The following is a 23421-nucleotide window of genomic DNA, read 5'->3' on the forward strand; positions in this document are numbered from 1 at the left end:
CAGCAGTCCCACAAGGGTCAGGTGTACGCTGGAGCACAAAACTGTGAAGGTGAGACACCAGGGAGGAACTTTACTCTTTGATTGAATGTTTAAACCCCAGAAATTAAAATAAAACCATGATTTCAATTATTAAAAAACAAGTTTCATGTTTGTCTATAGTTGACAACTAATACCTTAATATGTGAGGAAATTAGTGAATGATGTTTTCTTCTGTTTGGATTGTTTGGAAGGTGATGACAAGAAAACAAGTCAACAGCACCACCTCCAGGAAATCAAACTTCATCAACACTAAATAACAATTTACAGATGCTGAGTGCTCAGATATTTTAACTCTGTGGAGTTTTTTGAATGGTCTCATGATGCAGTTTAACATTAAATTCCTTGAGCACATCAAAAAAATAAACAGCAGAAAGATGTCATACATCCCCATCACATTATTTTATTGTACAAAAAGCTTGCATTTTAATTCAGACCCATACAGTAGCTACACAACTCAGAGCACAGAGTCAAATATGTGGAAACGTTTTTTGTATGTTTACACAAACAGACATGGTGCAAATCTATTTAAATTATAGTGGAATCTGTGATGGCCTGAGAACTAATCACACTTCAATCTTCAACCTGCAAAGCAAATAAAAAAAAGAATCATTAACTGTGACAACTTACAGTCTACATCAGTTGTTTGCTTAATTTGGTTTTAGATTACAAAATGTATTGATTAATTTCCAAAATGTTGTAAATATTTGTGAGAATGATTCTGACCACTTTAAAGCAGCTTTTTATGGTTTGTGTAAAAGAAGAAGAAATGGTTCTATGTTATTGGACTGTTACCTGCAACACAAGGGTAAATGTATTCTGTCTCAGCCTGATCACCTGAGAGGAAGGAAAGACAACATGAGTCAAACTTGGTTCACTTGTGTTCATCTTGTTGTGCAGCTCTACAAAGGATCACAGTGTGTCAGTGTGTGTGCTGTAAAGTGCAGTGAAGGAGGTTTAGAGAGGACTGATTTACTTGGCTGGTAGTAGTCGTAGATCTTGACCACGGCTGGCTTCAGGTTCTGCACTGGGACCTCCTGTATGAGCTCTAAGCTGTGGTTGATGGGTATTCCCTTTGGTAACTGTTGGGGAAAAAAACAGACGACACAATCAGCAAAAAGTCTGCAGAGCGTCATCTTTTGTTCCTCACTGTGAAGTCCTCTCACCTCCTGTATGTACACCAGAACATGATCGTCTTTCAGTTCAACGCGATCCACCAGCAGGGCTCCTTTGAGCTGTGAGGAGACGATAATCAGCTGGTGCTTCATCGACAACAGAGGAAAATTATTCTGTTTCCTCTAAAGGTGAAAGTAATAACTCACCCTCTTCAAAGACTCTGGGTACAGGACAAATCCAGAGAGCAATTTGATGTCCAGGATCACCATGTTTGTACCGGTCTCCTTTCCACTATATCTGTAAAGCAAGTACAATAAAACTGTGATGTGAGTTTTAACTACCAAGTTGGAAACATTCCTCTCCCGAGTCCGCCCACAAACAGTTACATGGCTCGTCAGTATCATGTGCAACGTGAATCTGCTTATTGATTGCGTACAGGGACTTTAGCTTTAGGGTGAGTTTGGGTTTCTTGCTGGAGCAGTCGGCCTCTGGTCTGACCATAACGCTGAAGGTTGTGACATCCTTGGGAGTTGGGATGTTATAACGAAGAGAAATCTGGAAAAGAAGTGCACAAGGATAAATCAATTTCCATAAAAAGTGAACTAGAATCTCCTGAATTTGCTTTGCAATATCTTTATAGCTCTGTTTGTATTATACTTATCAACCTGGATCATACACAGTCATAATGAACTTTTTAAAGCTAATGATCCTTCTTACCAAATTTCCAAATGTTTCAAACTTTCTATACATGTTTCACTTTCCTCCCAATCATTGAAGAAAATCCTTCCATACTGTAACAAGATGACCTCATAATAAACAAAGTACAGTGCGGGTGTCACTTCCAAACACTGTGTACACTGCAAAAAAGGGATGTCTAAAAACCAGATAAAAACACAAAATCTGAGGGAAATTATCTTGCTGCATGGACAGATAATTTCACTCGACAAAATGTCTTAAATTAAGATTGTTAAATCTAGAAATAAGCATGTTGAACACTTAAAATAAGAAATTAACTCTTAAAACAAGATAAATGATCTAACACTTCTAACTCTACAGTTTTTTGTTTTAATCTTGGTAAGAAACAAATAATTTGCAGTGCACTCTGCTCGGGCCAGTTCATCGCTGCTTGCAGCTTTAATTTATCTTGTTTTAAGAGTTAATTTCTTATTTTAAGCCTACAACATGCTTATTCCTAGATTAATAATCGTAATTTAAGAAATCTTGTCAAGTAAAATTATCTGTCCATGCAGCAAGATAATTTCCCTTAGATTTAGTGTTTTTATATTGTTTTTAGAAGCCCATTTTTTTTGCAGTGCATAACTACTGGGCTGTTGGGGTTTAGTTACAGTTGTATATTAGCAGTGTCTGTAGTGGTGTGTATTATACCACAAAGGAACAGGGGAAGCTGCAGGGACCACTGACCTGCACTGCAGCACATGTAGTGCCCTTAACCTCCAGGCTGAACTTTCCTGTCGTGTCCTGCAGCAGATTCTCCTGGTAGAGCAGTTTGTTGTCCTGGTTCACATCAAACGTCATCTTGCCACTGGGAGATTGGACCGTCACTGTACTGGAACCCTCCGGACTGAACACCAGAGTGGAGTAGAGAGCCAGAGCCTGCAGAGCTGTCACTGTGTCCTACAACACACACACGTACATTCATACATACAGCAGCTTTCATATGTGGGACTTCACTTGTATCAATATCACGTCTCTCTCTGTTGATTTTACACAGAAATCAATCAAGACGAGACATTTCATTCCTAATGCACTGGTCCATTTGAAAGTTTTGGGCTGTTTCTCCCACAACATATCTCCTTTCAGAATAGGTGAAAGAAAACATCCAAAACAAACATTTAAGTGTATATTTTACTATATTTGAAAAATATACTCAAGATGAGTTTTTTTGTCATGCATCTCAGCTTAAGCTCCACTTACAGACACCAAATTGACAAGTTTTATTCCTAACTATATTCTGAAGATTTTCACAATTTATAGAGCATTTTATTCCTAGAAACATGACTTTTTTTTGTTTTGCTCTTGTCAGTTGACAGTGAAATAAGAAATAAGAAAAGCCATTGCCCATTTTCCTTCTTTTAAAAACTTTGAATCTAATATATCAACAAAATAAAATGATAAAAAGGAATTTGCTTGATCCAATGTTCAGATTTATGTCCTGGAAAAATATGCAAATCAGTTTAATTTAAATTTATTCATTAGTTTATGAAAAGCTGTCCTTTTTTGAGAGACATGTTTTTTGTAAGACAGTAATGAAATGGTTAGGTGCAGGTATTTAGTCACAGACATTTGAAAATAAATTTCAGAAATTAAAGTTCAGGTGTTTGGGCCGTACCTGTGTGGAGGAGAAGCCTCCATAATAGTTCTGCTTCCCCGTCAGCCATCTGACGATGCGAGAGGCGTAGCCCAGGTCTTCAGCAGCAGGAGAGGCACTGAGTTTAGCCAACAGCACGTAGGAGCTGATCTCCACAGACAGAGAGGCTGAAGTGTCTGCTGCTGTCTGAGACCAGTGGAGGAAGCCTCCTAAAACAGACAGACAGACAGACGCACACACACACACACACACACACACACATACACACACACACACAAACAGGCACGAGGTGAGCTGCATTCACAGTATATAAATAAATAAAGCTACAATGATCCAGGGGGTTGACGGATTAACAACTGCAAACTCGTCTGTCAGTCTCCCTCACTTATTAGAAAAAAGTTTATAGAAGAAAAACACAAAGTCTAAAAAATGTAGCTGGAGCCGGGCACAGCTGAAGACAGAATAAAGAGTTAAATTCTCTGGAGATGACTGATTTTCTTAGTGTCACACAAAATATACTGTATTTACATTTAAAGTAAAAAACCTCTCCCAACTTCTAAAACTAGCTTTTTCTGCCCTCACATTGTCTAAATTTGACATACATTTCAGTAATAAGGTGAAAGTTTTACTTGTGTCTCACCTTCCTGTATTGCAACAGTGTCGAGGTGCTTCAGCAGCTCAGCACGGGTCTCCATGTCTCCTGCCAGAGTGAAGACGTATGCCAGCAGAGCTGTAGTGTAGGTGTTGCTGAGGTCGCTGGTGGACTCCTTCAGGCAGGACAGGCTCTCCTTCACCACAGGGTTCTGGAAAAGAAAAAAACTATATAAGTATATTCCGTTTGATGTTGTCTTTGACCACTGCATTTTGGACTTCACTGCTTTCTATATTCAGGAAAACTTGAAGACAAAGACTTCAGTCTCAAGTGAGAACAGAACTGAGTCAGTTTCTGTTTGGAATTGTTTATTTTTCATTGATCTTTTCTTTGGATGTTGTATATTTTCTATGGTTGATATCCCTGCTTATGTAATTTAGCTGCTCACTAGTGATGAAGCTTAATGAAGCTTCATTTGGACATCACTACTGCAAACTACAGCCAGTTAGCAGAGCTTGTTGGTTCATCAAACTCTTCCAGGTTTTAGAATAAAAGCAGCTGTCAGGTTATGTTCTGCGAAACTTTACAGAGCCGTCACTCCACATCAAACATGACACTTGCTCCGACACAAAACATTAGCATCCGTAAAATTCTGTTTAATAATTTTGTGTAAAAATCAGTTTAGTGAATGAAAAAACATGAATTGAAAAATGAAGTGGAGGAGAAGCTACATGGGTTGCATTCAAATGAATTCTTACTACTTATATATTGCTTTTTTGTATGTTTTAATAAGACATATAGACATAGAAGGTTTCATTCTTCTACAGCTACTACTACATAATACTGGAGTTTTCTGTGTTTATTGAAACATTTACCACTGCAACACACAAGGCTGTAAATATTAAAATGTACACTAATATTAAAATACAGTCAGAGAGTAATGAGATACTCCAACTTGTTGTTTTCTTTCTTAATTTTCTGTGTAAAAGTTTGTTTATGTATTTTTTCCATCAAGCGGTTTACAGTTAAAGCAGCATGAGATATCTGTGCTGAAAGGACTCGACTCACATCTACAGATGAATTCATCTCCAGGAAGGCAGCAGTGATGTAAGCACTGAGAGTCACTTCATCAGACACACCGCCCTGTAAAGAGGAAGCATCATATACATGACACAAGTCTAACCTTCTGTAGTTTCAGCTATCATCAGTCCTTTTCAAACACTCTCAAGTAGGACTTTTATTACCTTCATTCTGTTGTTAAAGAGCTTTCCTGACCGCTCAAAACAGCCATTTTCTCGTTGTTTCTTTTTCAGCCAATCCATAGACTCTTCGATCTTTGTTGGGTCGATGTAGACGAAAGACTGGGCTTTAGCAAACGCTCTCATCACAAACGCAGTCAGCCTGAGGAAATTAAATCAAAGGTAGACAGTAAATCATCGAAAAAAAGACAAGAAGAAGCACTTGTTGTCTCCTCTTAATCAAAATATACTAAACATGAAGCTCGTACGGGCTAATTCATGCATTAATCAGAAACACTTGAACAAACTTGAGTTCACCTTGGTGGTACAACTGTGAATAAACTACAGTGTGAGTGATAAAACGGTTTAAGAAAGAGTAAACTTTCTGTCAGGATAAACGGTTTCATGTTATTACATGGTAAATGTTGCACATTATGTACATATATAGTTATTGTTTATGGATGATTGACAGGTTATGTTCTCACCAAGTGTTTCCTGTTCCTGTTCCAAATGTGCTGTAAGCACCGTCGTGGTGTTTGTAGTTCAGCTGTCTCTGGTAGCCTGAACGACAGCAGGAACAAGCTTATTATGAACACAGATTTAAACACAGATTTAATTCTATCATTTCAGGTAATTTAGTTAATGATGTCTCTGTGAGTGAATGTGCAAAACAAGTTTCTGAAACCAAATCACAGCATGGATTTTTCTGTGTTATTTCAAAGGTCATGCTATATCAATGTAATTTTGTGGAGGGGTTTTGACCATTTTATCCATCCTCGAATAGAAAATAAACTACCTAATTCTGCATCAAATGTGTGTAATGAAGGGTATCAACCCAAAACTTGCTGCAACAACTTATGTGACATATTTGAGCTGGGCATTGTCTTCAGAAACAGTGATGTTCTGAACCTTTATACACCTTGATAGGTTTAATTAAATAACTTCATTGATTATTTAAGTCATTTTAATTAGAGATGTATGACCAGAACTTGACTCACAGTGCTTAGCTGCATCTCAAATTTATCTTCAGGTTCCAGCTTTCAGATGATGTTCATCACTTCTATATGGCATCTATTGTTGACCTACTATGTCTCCCTAAAAACCCACCGCCCAACTCCCCCAATTCTCTATAAAAGGAGGTGGAATGATAGGAGTTTTGGTCACTTGTGAAGTAAGCAGCCTTCATTTTTCCTTGGTGATGGTTTGCCTGTCCAGTCTAATTAAACTTTTTTGTTGTCGGGCAGAGAGTTCCTTTTTCATTGGAGCTAGTTACTCCTCCTCACTTTAGTGTTTGTGAGGTTTTATTGGGTGTTCATGCTTGTTAGCTACTATATAAAGTAAACAGAGGCCTGTTAACAAAGGACGATTTGCAAATCTCAATGGAAAAAATGTCAGCATCAATTAATCACAATATACCCCGATTCAATAACACTTGGTCTACATTTATTTAAAAATTCACCTCTACAAATGCCTGATCCCAATTCCACAGAACTTTGCAACACAATTCTTTTTCCTCCCTGAAATATCCACACATATATACAAGCACTTATAAATACAAAGTACACACACTCACACAAACAAACGTACGCATTTACATAAATTTCCCCCATTGGTCTGTCTGTCTGTCTGTCTGTCCGTCTGCCTGCTGATTTGCTTATCAGCATACATGTATGGCCACACAATAACCCTCCTCCTATTTATTAACTATCAGAAACCAATGTTAACAACAACTGGTGTTTTAAATATCAACTCATTATTTCTTTTGTATATTTACCTCATTTTCTGTTTAAGATGAAGAAAAAAAAAAAAAGGTAAACAAAGGCTCACCGCTGGTCAGGAAGTTGGCTGCCTTCTCCTTGATGGCCGGGGTCAGCTGCTCTGTGTTTTTCAGGTACTGGAGGATGTAAATGTTGGGAGCCAAGAGCGCCATGTTCTGCTCACCGCATCCATACGGCATCTGCAGCAGCCCGTCCAGGTTCTTCAGCGCTCGGCCCAGAATGTCACCTGCACAAACACACTGACTCACTAACGCTGCTAATGTGACTCACCTTGACCTTGACCATTTATGAATAGGCTTGAAGATCGGACTTTTAATTTCTTTTGCAGGTTGTAGCAGAATCACTGTTAAGGCTACAGCAGGAAGTGACATCATATTAAACAGGAAGAAAAGCAGTGATGTCCAAATGTAGCTTCATAAACATTAAGTTGTGTTTGTTTAAACCACTAAGTGACCCTCCTGGTTTAAAGGAAAAGGCTAAAGAAATGCCAATCCAGTGTGCTTGCATGTGCCATAGATATCCATTTTTATTATCCATGCCCTTGTCACTGATGCTGCAAGGAAATATAACAAAAATGAACCAAACAAAAGTGAATATATTAGTTTACCCAGGACTGAAAGTGAAGCGCGGGCAGATCCATCAATCACATTCTTGGGGAGTTGTATTTCTACTTCCTCTGTCAAAGCCTTCCCTGTGGACAGACAGAGAACAAACACTGATCAGCACTAAAACCACAAGAATGTCATCTAGGTTTAAAGGATGGTGAGTGGATCATGAATTGAAACAGGTCAGACTGGAAATAAGATGGATCTACACCATGAAACAATTAAGTCAATCTGAGACCCCTGAGCTAAACGTGGCCATAATCACAATGAAACTAGGAGCAAACCCACATGTAGTGAATGTCTCTTTTACGTTTTTTACTGCAATAGACTCAACTCCTCTTAACTTACAGTATTTGTCTTGCCTGGTGTAAACAGACTGACCTTTAGGGCAGAGCAGCCAGTTGTGGGCCTTTGTCATCTCAGTTCCTTCAGCCTGAAAGGGAAGAAATAATGTGAGTTCGAGGATCATCCTTTTCTTTGTCATCTTGTATTTAAGGTACCTACCTTCACTATGAGAGATTTTGTGACCACGTCAATGCGACCTCTGTCTGGCACGCTCACAATCTCATTGTCACATGAAGCGTGGGACGCCACCGCCTCAGCCGCCACCGTCACATTCACAACCCCTGAAAAAACATCCACATACACAGTGTAAAAGTTGATTAAGAATTTTTTTTTTTAGTCCAACAGCCAATACCTTTCTTCCTTTTGTCTGTAAATATGGAAATACTTAAAATGTATAATGCATCGCATCATCTTAATTTTAGTAGAGGGCACCTCATCAGGTTTTGTCCACTGAAAGAGAACCCTAGAGCGCACTTTATCATGAGGACACCAGGGGGGCTGTTGTGCCCATGCAGCTCCCTGAAGTCCACCAGCGCCACTGTGGAGGGAAGCTTGATGCTCACCTAAGGCTGAGGGGGCCATGGTCCAGCTGAGGGTCTTGCGCTCACTGCCACAGAGACAGGAAGTGTACTTGTCCCCAGAGAGAGGGGTGAGGGTGTAATCCAAGGAGGCGGCTGGAGTCACACTGACCTGTTCAACAGAAACAACGATATATTTAAAAAAAACTGAACATTTATGGCAAATGCAAACAATTGTTAAATCTACATCACAATGCTGAAACTATTCTGACCTTTTTTGAAAGTATACAGGTGCCTCTTGCAAATATTTATGTTACAAATAAAAGGAAATACTACGGATACTAAGGATTATTGTGCTTTAGACACGTCTCTGATTGAAAAGGGAGTGGATTAAGTCACTATCTGATCAAATCTATTTAATAAGAAAAAGGAGACTTTTATCTTCTAGCTGAAGTCACAACCCAGTTTTTGAATACATGTTCTGATGCACCTGAACACATCATCAGTGATGTAACCTGGTGTCCTCGGGTGTTTCGGGTCTATCAACATAATTCACCCTCTTCCAGGCAACCCCACCTTGGACCTTCTCTCCGGATCCAGAGCCATCTCGAGGCTTTCTCAGCTACCTCAGTGATGTTATTGATGGCTCTGGCCCTTGCTCCTCCTGTGATGCCCAGTACACTGAGGAATCTGTGGAGCGATTGACCCACAAATCCTCTACTTCAATGGATGTTCATATTTGGTCCTCTTCCTTCCATGAGCCTACCCCAAGCGGGGACAATTAAAGTCTGTTGTCCATCAATTTAGGTTAATTGGGGTTAGAAATATATTAAAGAAGGTCATCTGCATTAAAACACATTTTCCAGTTTGTCATCTGTGTTTACTTCTTTAGTCTTCTTGGTCTTCTTGTTGAATAATTAAATATTATTAAATATTGTATTATAATATTATCCTTTATTAAGAGAGAAGTATTCATATAAAACAATGACAGCAGAAAAATAACAACAACTGAAGTATTGCTTTATCACAAATTCCCAGTCCAGGTAATATAAAATGGATTAATTCATTATAAATTCACATCACAAAATTAATTTAGTGATCCCTTAGCTTATCCTGTAGCACCATCATGGACCTGCACTTATTTAGCGCTTTTTCTAGTCGCGCTGTGATTTACACTATAGACTGCGCTCATTCACCCATTCACACTTGCAGCAGTGGCTACCGGTGCCATCTGCCACCATTGGGAATTCATTCATACATTCACCGATGAGCGCAGCATTGGAAGCAATGTGGGATTCAGTATCTTGCCCAAGGATACTTCAACATGTAGGCTGCCATGGTCAGGGATCAAAGCACCAACCGATTAGTGGATGACCGCTCTATCAACTGAGCCACTGCTGCCCATCATCAGGTCAAATATTCAATTTGCCAGGTTTATGACCAAAATATAGACAAGACTAACAACATTTAGTCCCTGTGAGGAACACTCATTACCATGATGCAGGTGGTCAGGTAGTTAAAGACGGTTGCCTTCAGTTCAAAGTGCTCCCCTCGGATGATGGAGTAGGGCAGGCTGAGCTCGAGGAAGAAGGGCTGGAAGACGGTAATCTCTTTCCGAGGAGCCAAGCCGAAACCCTGAGGGGACAGACAGAAAGCCTCCGTCTCCCAGGTGGTGATGGTGTCTGGGACAGTGAGGGGCACATCCCTCTGTCCGGTCCCTCTGGATCAACAGATTGAAAAACATGAATCAGAACTAGCAAAGAATGTGAATGTCAGTGGATGGTTGGACAACCTTATGTATGGGTAACGCTAACTATAATCCAAAGAGTTAATTGCTTTAACAACACCACATTAGGTTACTTTTTGCCGACTCCTGCAGGGTTCCCAACCAACCATAGCTACATCATTAAGTCAATGTATACGTCTATATACGTCTCCACTTTCCCAGAAACGATATTGGGATATTCTGAATATGAGGAGGATAGATTTTATCAGAGTGATTGTTCATGAGTGAATCGACTGCGCGCTCACCTCCAGCCTGTCGGCACACGGAGCGCTGTCTTTCTACCCTTTTCTGCTCCTTGCTTGACAGTTACAGTGCTTAACATTTCTCTAAGCTTTTTTCACGGCAGCATGTTTATTGTTCCCAGCCTTCATTCCTCACGGGAATTCTCATGTGATGCGTTTTTACGTGTGGCATGGTGGCTGGGTTTAGGGATTCTTTATTCATCTCTGAAGTGTGTGGGTGGTACCGGACGGACCCAGTGAGGCATGAACCGTATCGTACTTTGCCCTTAACCAAGTAGCAATAGCTCTTAGAGGGCAAAGCCTATACAAAATAGAACGTTAGTTAGGTACTGAAATTCTACATTCTATGAGTATAGGCGCAACCCTCTCAGACCTGGGGCCTCATGTATCTACGCTGCGTACGCAAAAAAAAAATGGGTACGCTGTTTTTTCCGCACACGCCACATGTATGAAAAGTGAACTTGCCGTGAGAATGTGCGGACCGCTCCGCAAACCTTTCGAGGTGCTGTGAGAATGTGCGGTGGCACCGCAAACTTTTGTTTGGCAGAAACTACTGTCTTTTATGCTCTATTTAAAACGTGTTTCATGTCTAAACTCATACTACACACAACTGGCATTATTTTTATAGTTTATAGCTCTCGGAAAATGGAAGGACAATGCCGTTTTCCACCATCAATAACCCGTTCTAAATATGAGGGGATAGATGATTATTTTTTTTCATCTATTTTCATATTTTATATGTCACCTGCGTACTGCTGCTTACTTGTGCAATAATAGTATGTTGAAGTCTGTATATACTTAAGTCTCTTTACTTTTTAAGATTGTATATTTTCTTAAGTCTATATATTCTGCTATTTCCACTATTTTTATACATATATACCGAATTTCCCTCTGGGGATCAATAAAGTATTTCTGATTCTGAATAATATGGAGCGCAATAAAAACCTAGTGAAACAACTTTTTCACAGATAACCTGCCTTAATCGCTGTGTCAAAGTTCTGATCGCCCTTTGGTTTAACATGGAGATGTTAACGCTACAGGTGCACAGCGATCCATGATGCACAGATCCCTCTCTCCGGAGAAAAAACGTGTGTGGGAAATCCTTTCAGAATAAGTCCGGTGTGGTGCATATTTCTTCCCGTATGTGAAGAATATGTGGCTTATAAACTGATGTGTAGAAATTATTATGGCATGCATTGTGCTGCTCTGTTGGCTATGGAGAAAATGGACAATGGTAGAGCTTATAGGGAGCGTGTGTTTACGGACGCTTCGAATCTCTGTGACACCTTGTTGCTGATCCCAGACCTGATGCACCAAAAAGCACATTTTCCTGCCTCCATGTCGGAGATTACCAAGTCCAACTTGCGTGCATGGGCATCACGTTGATTTGTCATTATTTTTCGGATAAACAGCGGGCAAGCCGGGGATTTATAGTCATTGGCATGTCATCTGTATATTAATTTGCGGGAGGAGCCAGGCCGTGGTTGCTGGCTTGTGCATGTGCGCTCAATTCCAGGTTGATTGGGATTTAACAAGGAAAGGTGAGCAGAACCTGGCGTAAGCACAGTTTGATACATGTGGAGGTAACTTTGCGTATGCACTTTTCTAGTTTTGGGACTACGCCATCTTTCAGTATGAAAGCTACGCACTCTTTGATACAAGAGGCCCCAGGTTAGTTCAGATCATAAAGACACACAATAACACAAACAAACCGAACAAGGTATCGGTAAAGGTAAACCAGCCACCCCGGTGTTCTGCGAGGTAAAATTGCTGTTTTTGTCAATAGAGTATGGTGACTTTGAAGAAATCACAGATAATGGCTTCAATTCCCAGAAAGGACTGTCTGACGGAAAGGTAAAGGGGTGATAATATTCTTACTATAGCATTTTGATGCTAATACACACATACTTTGACTAAAATGTGAATGTTTGGACATGAATACATAAGGAACACTACTGCAAAGCTACAAAATGATTTAAAAAGCTAAAATAATAATTATACTAATGGCTGCATTCCTAAGGTCTAAGAAAGTCAAAACCTAAAAAATGCATTAATAAAGAGGTCCATGTTGCTGAAGAAATGTCAGCAATTAACTAAATTAAGAGCATAACCCTGAACATGATTTTTTTCTTATTTGTGCAGGGAGAAAGCACACAATAATGACCATCAAAATCCTTTGTGGCAAAAACTGACCCAATTTCCACCAGGTCCCATATCCAGGTTTCAGGGAAGAAAGTGCGGACTGTCTCTATTGGTGAATCTTCTAGAGCTACAATCCTGTTAACAGGGCCTGGCGCTGCCATATAAGATCGATCTTCATATCTTAAAGCAATACCTGAAAAGAATGCAGAACCCCCCAAAAAACATCAGAAACAGAAGAAAGTACGACGGCGTATTAGGGCCAAGTTTGAAAAAATAAATAAAATTACAGACCCGGGGAAAGGGGGTAATATTTCGAGAAAAAAAATGCAAATTTATGAGATTAAAGGGGCAAATCTACGAGAAAAAAAGTCACAGATTTATGAGACTAAAAGTGGCAAATCTGTGAGAAAAAATAGCAGATTTATGAGATTAAAACGGGCAAATCTACGAGAAAAAAGTAGCAGATTTATGAGAAAAAAGGTGGAAAAATAGGCTAGTGTTTTTCCATGACTCACTCTGTTTTGGGTGTTTTATCAGAGTGATTGTTCATGAGTGATTCGACTGCGCGCTCACCTCCAGCCTGTCGGCACACGGAGCGCTGTCTTTCTACCCTTTTCTGCTCCTTGCTTGGCAGTTACAGTGCATAACATTTCTCTAAGCTTTTTTCACGGCAGCATGTTTATTCCCAGCCTTCATTCCTCACGGGAATTCTCATGTGATGCGTTTTTACGTGTGGCATGGTGGCTGGGTTTAGTGATTCTTTATTCATCTCTGAAGTGTGTGGGTGGTACCGGACGGACCCAGTGAGGCATGAACCATATCGTACTTTGCCCTTAACCAAATAGCAATAGCTCTTAGAGGGCAAAGCCTATACAAAATAGAACTTTGGTTAGGTACTGAAATTCTACATTCTATGAGTATAGGCGCAACCCTCTCAGACCTGCGGCCTCATGTATCAACGCTACGTACGCAAAAAAAAAAAGCGTACGCTGTCCGCACACGCCACATGTATGAAAAGTGAACTTGCCGTGAGAATGTGCGGACCGCTCCGCAACCTTTCGAGGTGCCGTGAGAATGTGCGTTAGCACCGCAAACTTTTGTTTGGCAGAAACTACTGTCTTTTATGCTCTATTTAAAACGTGTTTCATGTCTAAACTCATACTACACACAACTGGCATTATTTTTTATAGTTTATAGCTCTCGGAAAATGGAAGGAAAATGCTGTTTTCCACCATCAATAACCCATTCTAAATATGAGGGGATAGATGATTTTTTTTTTTCATCTATTTTCATATTCCCTTTTGGTTTAACATGGAGATGTTAACGCTGCAGGTGAACAGCGATCCATGACACACAGATCCCTCTCCCCGCACGCATTTTGCACTGGCTGTTCTAACAAAATATATCAACAGTGGAATTTAGAAGGAGCGTGTGTTGAGGGACCCTTCTGTCATGGTGCAGGTCTCTGATCCGGCTGCGTTAACAGCTACAGTGACACCTTGTTGCTGATCCCAGACTTGAGGCACCAAAAAGCTAATTTTCCCGCCTCCACCTAGAGATCACCACGTCCACCTTGCGCGCAGTGGAAGTAAGTTGATTTGCCGTTTTTTTGTTGATAATCAGCGGGCATGCCGCCGGCGATTTATAGTCATTTGCGCGTCATTTGCGTATTCATTTTCGGGAGGAGCCGGGGCGTGGTTGGTGGCTCGTGCGTGTGCGCTCAGTTCCACGCTGGTTGGGATGTATCACAGAAAAGGTGCGCTGAATCTGGCGTAAGCACAGTTTAATACATGTGGAGGTGAGTTTGCATACGTACTTTTCTAGTTTTGGGAGTACGCCATCTTTTAGTATGGAAGCTATGCACTCTTTCATACATGAGGCCCCTGGTCCTCACTGGCAAAGTTTGTTCCATACTGTTGCACCTCCACACTAATGTGTCCGTGTAGCATCCCCTGCCTTTTCTCATAAATTTGCTACTTGTTTCTTGTAGATTTGCCACTTTTTTTTCTCATAAATCTGCAACTTTTTCCCCGGCAAATTTGTCACTTTTAATCTCGTAAATCTGCTACTTTTTTCCGCAAATTTGCCACTTTAAATTTCAGAAATCTGCGACTTTTTTCCCTCATCAATTTGCCACTTTAATCTTGTACATTTGCGACTTTTTTCTCGAAATATTACCCCCCTCGCCCGGCTCCGTATTTTCGAAAGCAATAACACAGGGACATCATGTGTCACAAGAGAAAAAAAATCAATCAATCAAAATATATAAATCATAACCGTACCAATACCACGGCCCTGGTGGTATTGTCTTCCTCTGTACTTGAGGCATGTAGGCACTCTGATAACCATGTTTGTTGCCATCTTCATTCCCACATTCTAAAAAAATCAAACAACATAAAGAATCGCTGGAAAGTTGATTAAATGTGCAACAACAAAATGTATTATTATTTTTTTATATTTATTTTTCTGCAGGACATACCTGGAAAACTGTATGAGCATCCTCTTTGTCGTTATCATCAGGGTATGGCATAACGTATCTTCTCGGTCTCACGTGCAGGCATTCTACAGGATCCCGAACTTGATATGGAATATACGTTGTTTTTTGGACTGGCAACAAGTTAAATATCTGAAAATAAAGGAAAGGTGTCATTCAAAGCTATAAAGGAACAATTGTTTGTTGTGAAATGAAGATCTGACAAATAGGGAACTTTTAAAGGCACAATATGTAAAATATGTCCATTTTTTTGTTTCAAATACTCCAAAAAATGACATTATTAACAGCACAGGACTAAGATTTTTGCAGTATATGTATTGTGTTGTATTGTATGAAACAGTTGGTCAGAACTAGCAGCAGAGTAGAAACTGTAACCTATTAGCAGATGATGTTTGAATTTCTTTGATTGATTCCAGCAGTTACCTTGTCTGCAGTCAGAGTCTTCCCCGGCTCCTTGATGAGGACACTCTGGTCCACAGCGCTCACACCACACAGAGAGTGTGGCTGAGCCGTCACCTGCAGGATGGTCTCCTCTCCTGGGACGGCTGAGGATGGAGAAAACTCCAGCGACGCCTGACACATACAGAATGACACTTTGCACAATCTGGACCTCAGAGGAGGAAGATGATCTTTTCAACCTGACACCAAAATCACTTTCAACAACAACACTTTCAAATTATGGTGCTCGAACCAGGTTTGAATGATTGTATTTTAATTATTTTTGCACCTAGCTCAGTTTTTGCTCTGCTTAGTGAGAGGAGGTAAAGTAACAGATGTGCTTCCAGCCGGGTTGAGAACTGCAGCAGGACAGTGCACAGTGTGTAAAGGGTAAAAAATGTTACATTTTGGTCGCTTAAAATGTCTTGTTCAGTGTTTGGTTGGACTAAAAGACACTTTAATGAGTCTGCTGTTTATTTAGAAGAACAATTGCCTTTTGCTCACCAAACTAGACCATAATAAGTGTTTTGAAACACAACTAATATACACTTTGAGTCAACACCTGCATATATCTGACAAGAGCAGTCGCTGCCACATGTCTTATACTGACCTTATTACTGAAGCATTTCTCAGTGGAGAACTCAGCGTTGTGGGCGATCACAGTCTCACTGGGGAGGATGGCGTAAGCCACAACCTGGACAAGTGGTGCCATGTCTGGAGACACTGTCAGCTTGAAGGACACCTCACCCTCAGTCACTGAAACAGCATGAACAACAATCATCACTTTTACATGCCTCCATAGATCAATAAAACAGAACTACCTGGCCATGATAATCTAAAGGATCATTTCAAGACGTCATTCTTCACCTGATTGATCTTTCACTTCAAACTGTTTCAGTCCTTGCATGACAATGGCTCCTCTTGATAAAACCTGCAGAAATATAGGAAAATTACACAAAGAATGAGTCATGTAACAGTAAAGCCCAGTTCCTGTCAACAGCACATCACACCACTGTCTGCTGTTCTAGTGTGTGGTTATAACATTGTTTTTATCCATTTATCTCAACAGTAAATCATGATCATACAGTGGTTTAATTACACCAGACTGGGTATTTGTGCCACCATTGTGCTTTTGCAGATTTGTTTTACAATGTTTCAAACGTTGCCTACTCTTACTCGACATAGCTGATGCTAAAGTGATCAAATTATTGTTTAGGTGTCCCTAGTTGTCCTCGTCTCTGGAAGAGGACTGGGACAAGCTGAGAAACATCAACATCCACTCACCAGATACATGACATCCACAGAGCCCTGGGCCTCCCTCACTGCTGTGTATTTGATGGAGATGTCTTCTTCTTTGTCACAGGGAAGTGGTCCATCTTTCTTCTTCACCTCCAGGGTGCTGACTGTTTTTGTATCATGAGATGAACTTTGGGCCAACGACACTGTGTGATGTGCAGAATCATAGTACGCTACTCTGTAACCAGCGTAGACCAGTGTCGGTTTGCTGCTCACCTGGACAGCAGAAAAGAGACACTATAAGTTTCAGATTTGATCATCTCTATGAGAACATTGTAGGATTACTACTTCTGACTTACGTGGAAGGTGAGTTCCCTTTTATTGTTATCCGTGTTAAATGAGAAAGTTGCGATGCCATTGCTGTCAGTGGTGAGATTCTCTAAGCGACGTGCTGACCACCTTTCCCCTTCAAACAGGTACACTGGCATGTCGGCAATGGGTGTATCATTGTAATAAACGGCTTTAACCTGTCGGAAGCACAGAGTTTGATCACTGACAATGCAGATTATTTCAACTGACCTGTGAATACAATCACACTGAAGACAGGTGAAGACCATGTGCACTTACCTTCCCCTGCACATTTGATCCTTCTTCATAGATCTTGGGCATGTCAACGAAGGACAGCTTTCCAATAACATATGAAATGGCAACTTGCTGCTCCTGCGGGCGAGAAACACCTGTACAACAAGCCTCCATGTTACCATGATGTGTACCATATTGTTTCAATACATGTCAACTTCTCAATATACTAACTCTCTTTTTAAAAAATAGAAAAAGACTTGCCTGTGCCCTCTTCTTCTACTTTGACTCTGATTTGAAGTGAGTCTTGCAGCACCTTTTCCGAACCTTTTATAAAGGCTGACATTGGGAAGGTGAAAGTGGCACAGCCTTTTATGTCCGTCTAGAGAGCACATTAGAAAAAGAAAAAATCAAATACAATGAATTGAGAAAGCCATACCTTCCATGTGCTAAAGCTTTGGGTGGAGATACTTCGACAGGGGGTGGGATAATTTAACGAGCCACAATTTCTGATAGAGGCAGAAAAAACGTACTGGGTTGTCAGTTTGTGGGTGGGAAGGAATCCCAGATATCCAAGTGTATTGGCAGTTCGTTTTTCATGTTTAGATTAGATTAAGATTTAGATTAATTACTTTTATTAATCCTACAATGGGGAAATTCAACCTCTGCATTTAACCCATCCTTTTTTTTTACACACCCATGCAAGGAGCAGTGGGCAGCACATTACTGCGCCCGGGCAGCTGTGCAGGGGGTTAGGTGTTAGGTTCAGTCCTTGACCTGTCAGTCATGGGATTCGAACCGGCAACTCTCCAATTACCTCTAGGCCACAAACTGCCCTGATGTGGATTAAGTTGATCAACATGCTTTTTTTATGGTTCAGGGTATAAGCTCAATTAGGACATACACGGGTGTCCTTTCTCAATCATATCTTTCATCATTTATAATATATTCTGCATATTCCGTAACTTTAATCTCCATTGAAATGAATGGATAGTGTAACAAAATTTCACTTTTTAGACATCTACCTACATTTACATCAGTATCGCTCTGATTCTGAATAATGCATTGTTCTCAAGCTGTTTTGGGGACCTCTGTCTCTACATCCTACAATTATGTTTTATCACCAGTTCTTCTCAAACATGACTCAGCACTTTTTTAGACAACTGCCTACATTTACATCAGTTTCACAAAATTTCTGACTGGTTTATTGCCCTTAAGTTGTTTTGGGGATTTGTGCCTCAAAATACTACTATTGTGTTTTAGCACTAATTCTATTCAACCATGATTCAGCACTTTTCCGACTACTTCAACCTAATTTTGCCCCTTTAAGCCACCATTGCAGTGTATCATCAGCTCTTCAATGAACTTGAAAAATATTCCACGTTTTGTATACATTATTGTTGTTATTCAGCCTTTCATTACATTCATATTGATTCCAGCCAATCTCACTTTTCAAACTACTGGTATTCTTACTTCAGCTTCACACATTCCAGCCAGCAACATAGGGTAAGCAATTCAGCATCCAGCATTTCCACCACAATTTCTTCAGAAATTGCATTATCTAGTTTATTTTATTGTACTTCTATAACCTGGTGCTTCCTGTTATTACACTGTCCAATTTGCTGCTGTAATACTGTAGATTTTTCCGCTGTGGGATTAATAAAGGAACTTAAACATGCACATGTGAAAAATATTACTTTGCTACCAAAGTTGGTATTGTAGTAAATGAAGCAATACTTGCCTGCCAAAAAAGATTTAAAAAATTAAATTGTTGTCACACTGAGAATGGTGGCTTATGCTCCTGTCCACTCTTACATATTGGGATAATTCCGAATTTGTATGATTGTAAAAGAAACATACTGTTAAACTTTATGTAAGCATAATGTTTTAGGTCTCTAAATCTGCTATTCTCTCCTTTCCTTTAAAGGATGGTCCAGTAAATCCTATGCTAAAATAATTAAGAAAGGGAAGCCTCTCCTTAGCTTTTTTTTTTTTTTTTTTTTTCATTCAAACAACTCCTTTCATGGCTGCATTTAGATACTTCTTGGTCATTTCACTCTATTAGGAACCTTCCTAACCAAAAAGGTCTATCCCACCGCAGCCGATGTTGTCGCATTAAGCTAATTAATTAATTAATTAATTATCTTTAACCACTGCACCATACATAGTGTTAAAATATTCAGGGTTATATGTACTGTATTCATACATTGTTTGCACCTTGTCAGAGAGATGAGGCTGACACTGTCTTTACTGTACCTGCTTTGTCTCATTGTAGCATGGTGCAATTATATCAGGGAGTCCCTCTGGATGTTCAGGGGTGGTCAGATAGTTTATAGAGACGTAGCGATTAAGAGGTCGGCACATCTTAAGTTGAACATTGGCTGGCACAGGCTGTCCGTATGTATACCTAATTAGATAGACAGACGAAAAACAGTGTTGTTGAAAAGAAGCCATTCACTCACCAAACACAACATATTTTATTTTATTTTATTTTAAGAGTGTAATGAGTGAGCTTTCACTTACTTTGCACATACTTCAGCTTTTATTTCCTTCTGATCAATACTAACTTCAGCAGGTGCATTTAATTTTACATCAAATTTAGGCAAAACTGGGGACAAAATAGGAATATTAGTTACTTCATTACAATTGGATTGAAATAGATGGTAAAAAAAACATCAACAAAAAAAACTAACTTACCATATTTCTCTACCTTGAAGGTATGATGATTTTTATTTTCCCCAATCGACACAATAACTTGGTAGGTTCCTTCACGGGCCTCAGAGTTCAAAGCGTAAGAAAGCTGCAATATCTTACTGTCGGCTGTTTCATTCAGCCACTGTCCAATCCTGTTGCTGTTAGAATCCTGTTAAATAACGTCAATGAGAATGTGAATTCAGGGAGAACGTGTTCAATGTTTCTCTTTAACTTGCGTACTTTGTGCCCTTTTTGAGAAGTCTTAAAGCACACACTTTCTCAACACACTATTTTAAACTTCTCTCAAACAGATCCTGATAATATATATATATTATAATTATATATTTTTGTATATAACATTCATCGCAGGGATACAAAAATAAATTACTGCAAAAATAAAGTATATATGTTTGTGACGGCTGAAGTTTTTAGGAGATTAACAGGCTGAACAAGACAAATTAGTAAACTGATAAATTAAACTTTAAAATAATAACTTTTAGTCTAATATACAGAGTAAACAGTCATACCTCAAGTTCGATGATATTATACTGCAAAAAAGAGAGAGAGAGAGCGACTTGTTAAAGGACAAGCTATTAGTTCAATAAATTCAGTTTTCAGGAGATAAACTGCATGTCAAGTTCAACTCAGATGTCAACTCTTATATGATATTTATGATTTGAAAATCTAAAACAAAATTAAAACAAATCAAAAACATTCAAATAGTCCTTGCAGTATGTCATTCTGATTTATAGTTTTTCAGAAAAACATTCACAGTTCTCTTTAATCCTTAGTATAGTTTCACACAGAGACTGTTCACACACTCACCAGCTGATTGGCAGGTCTCAACTTGGTGTCCAGTGTGATGACTCTAAAATGCACTGAGAGAAACACAGAGAAATTAGATAAAGCTTTCACAGCTCTTTACTGCACTCTTAAACATTGACACAGTGATTTTCTCTCAATTTAGTAACGACATCATTATTCATATCAAATCTTCAAGTTGAAAAAGGTTAGAATAAAAGATAAATTACAGTTGCCATGTACATTATTACCTCTATTGTCTACAGCAAAGCAATCTGGTGACATCCTTGGATTTAAATTTAAAAATTAGTTGGCAAAGAAACTGGTAATAAATAAATTACCAATATTAAGGTGGTTACTCTTTTAACCTATTTTGAACAGGCTGACTGTAAAAGTGTGACATAAATACATGCTAACAAAACGAATGGAAATATAACTGTTTTAATGTTTACTTTTTCTCATATAGGCTAATGTTATTTTTCTCATGAGCCAACGTTACTTTTGAGAATCAGAATCTCATTGGACTAGTACAACGATATTGAGGTAGAAACTCTTAAATTCAATGCAATTTCTACATAAAACAAAAGATAAGTTAAAAGTAAATAGGTATAAGTTGCAAATACATATATGAATACAAATATTGCACATATTGTGCAATAACAGTATTGGGGTAGAAACTATCTAGTGTGTTTGTTTTGGCCTCTTTTTGTCCTGAAGCGCCTCCCGAAGGGCAACAGTTCAGAAAGGTGGAGACCAGTTCATCCCACGCTCTTCCTTGCCATTTTACACATAAGATATGTTAACACTGAGGAAAATGTGATTTTTCCCCTGTGCTGCACATTTGCAATTGCTTGTAAAAGGTAAACATTTTTATATACGCTACCATATTTTCTACAACATCATAGATCATCACCTCAAGTTTACCTGTTTGTCCAGGAAGGTAGATTGGTTTATCTGTTTGGACGAATGTCATTGGATTGTAGACTTTAATCTGGACTTTCCTGACTTCTTTGGAGTAAAACGTGTCGCCTCGTACCTCCACCTCGAAATTTTTCACCACTTCATTCTCCACTACAGGAACCTGTGGCATAAAGATATTTTAGACACCAAAAGAGCCAATTCCTTTTACTGAAAAAATGATTCAGGAATATTAAACTTGATCTGTGTAAAAAAAAACCTAAAATTAGAAATGTATGCCATATAACAAAAGTATTTAAACATTTACACAAAGGAATAAAATGTGTTGACCGTAAATTCAGTGCAGGTATGAAAGTCTTGAGCCGACGTCTGCTTGAGAAGGGTTGTGTTCGCCTCCTCGGACTTCAGAGTGACGGTCATGACCAGAGTCTCGTTGGGCTGCAGGAGACTCGCACAGAATTTGGTCTCAGCTCCGGCTTCAAGAACGGCAGGAATGGCTACCATGTACTTCCTACAGACACACACACACACACACACACACACGCACACGCACACACACACACACACACACACACACACACACACACACGTTACATGATATGTCATGTCACTGGATCTGACATGGAAAAAACTCCAACATGCAACAACCAAAACTACTACCATTGATTTACATTAAATTCACTGAGCTACACGCCATTATTTTATTTTTCTACACAGTAAAGGCAAACTTACGGTCCTGCAGCTGCTTGACCCGCACTCATCCAGCTCAAGAAGACACAGAGTGTCCATGTCCACATCTGAGTCCCAGGACAACCCATGACTGACTGAAGTGAGATGATCCTGACTCAGCATCTGTTAAATAGCCTCTGATTGAAAAATCCACCCCCGCTACAAACACACACACACACTCACCCACCCACCCACTCACTCATCACGCAACCCCTTTACTGGATGTCCAGTGAACCCATAAGCCAATCATTTACAGACTACATGTTGATTAATAGTGTGTAAGGCTGACTGTAATTTTCCCTTCAGGGACAGTGTGGACGTCAGCAATTCCTGACATGTGCTTTGTATAGTTTGGGTTTTTTTTTTTTGCACTAGAAAAGAAGCCAAGCCTCGTTTTTTACTGTAATTTTAACAACAATTACATCCAAGAAAATGCATATGGTTATGCAAGAGGAACTGAGGCCATGAGTTGAAAAAAGTTTGTTTGATCAGGTCTGACACCATAATTGCGACACTCAGCTGGCAAGAGTCTGAACTTTTGTTTGATCAGTATGCAGGAAAAGTTCAGTCGCGAACACTCTCTTCATAGATTTTACCATGTATTGAAACAAATGGAAATAGAGTGCCGTTTGCTTCACTCTATTGATTCTCCCTGGATTATCCAAAAATCATGCTAAATTGCAACAATCAATGCAATGTAGAAAACCCCCATAGGATTACAAGAGTGGGTCCAAAGCAAGACTGCATACAATTTTAACCCTTGTGCCATGCCAGGATTCTGAACTAGAAAGATAAAGGTGGGTCT

General features: G+C 39.5%; 1 protein-coding gene across 1 annotated transcript; it reads right to left on the minus strand.

Annotated features, from left to right (window-relative positions):
* Window positions 1-419: 419 nt before the first annotated feature.
* Window positions 420-22776, minus strand: LOC131970245 (alpha-2-macroglobulin-like). The gene is made up of 36 exons (XM_059331588.1): window positions 22620-22776; window positions 22218-22398; window positions 21894-22050; window positions 20994-21046; window positions 20696-20716; window positions 20172-20337; window positions 19998-20082; window positions 19731-19881; window positions 17739-17856; window positions 17523-17632; window positions 17255-17422; window positions 16944-17171; window positions 16527-16590; window positions 16270-16415; window positions 15645-15794; window positions 15207-15353; window positions 15010-15103; window positions 12779-12920; window positions 10052-10277; window positions 8603-8729; window positions 8199-8320; window positions 8076-8127; window positions 7697-7780; window positions 7139-7315; window positions 5797-5872; window positions 5318-5474; window positions 5142-5216; window positions 4122-4284; window positions 3503-3690; window positions 2575-2787; window positions 1589-1707; window positions 1359-1449; window positions 1203-1271; window positions 1013-1118; window positions 832-873; window positions 420-621 (listed from the first exon to the last, which is right to left on the minus strand). Exons 1-36 carry the CDS (start codon window positions 22703-22705, stop codon window positions 617-619), a joined length of 4359 nt encoding a protein of 1452 aa, XP_059187571.1. The 5' UTR covers window positions 22706-22776; the 3' UTR covers window positions 420-616.
* Between the last annotated feature and the right edge of the window lie 645 nt (window positions 22777-23421).

The sequence above is a fragment of the Centropristis striata genome, chromosome 4 (genome assembly GCF_030273125.1).
Source record: "Centropristis striata isolate RG_2023a ecotype Rhode Island chromosome 4, C.striata_1.0, whole genome shotgun sequence".
Lineage (NCBI taxonomy): Eukaryota > Metazoa > Chordata > Actinopteri > Perciformes > Serranidae > Centropristis > Centropristis striata.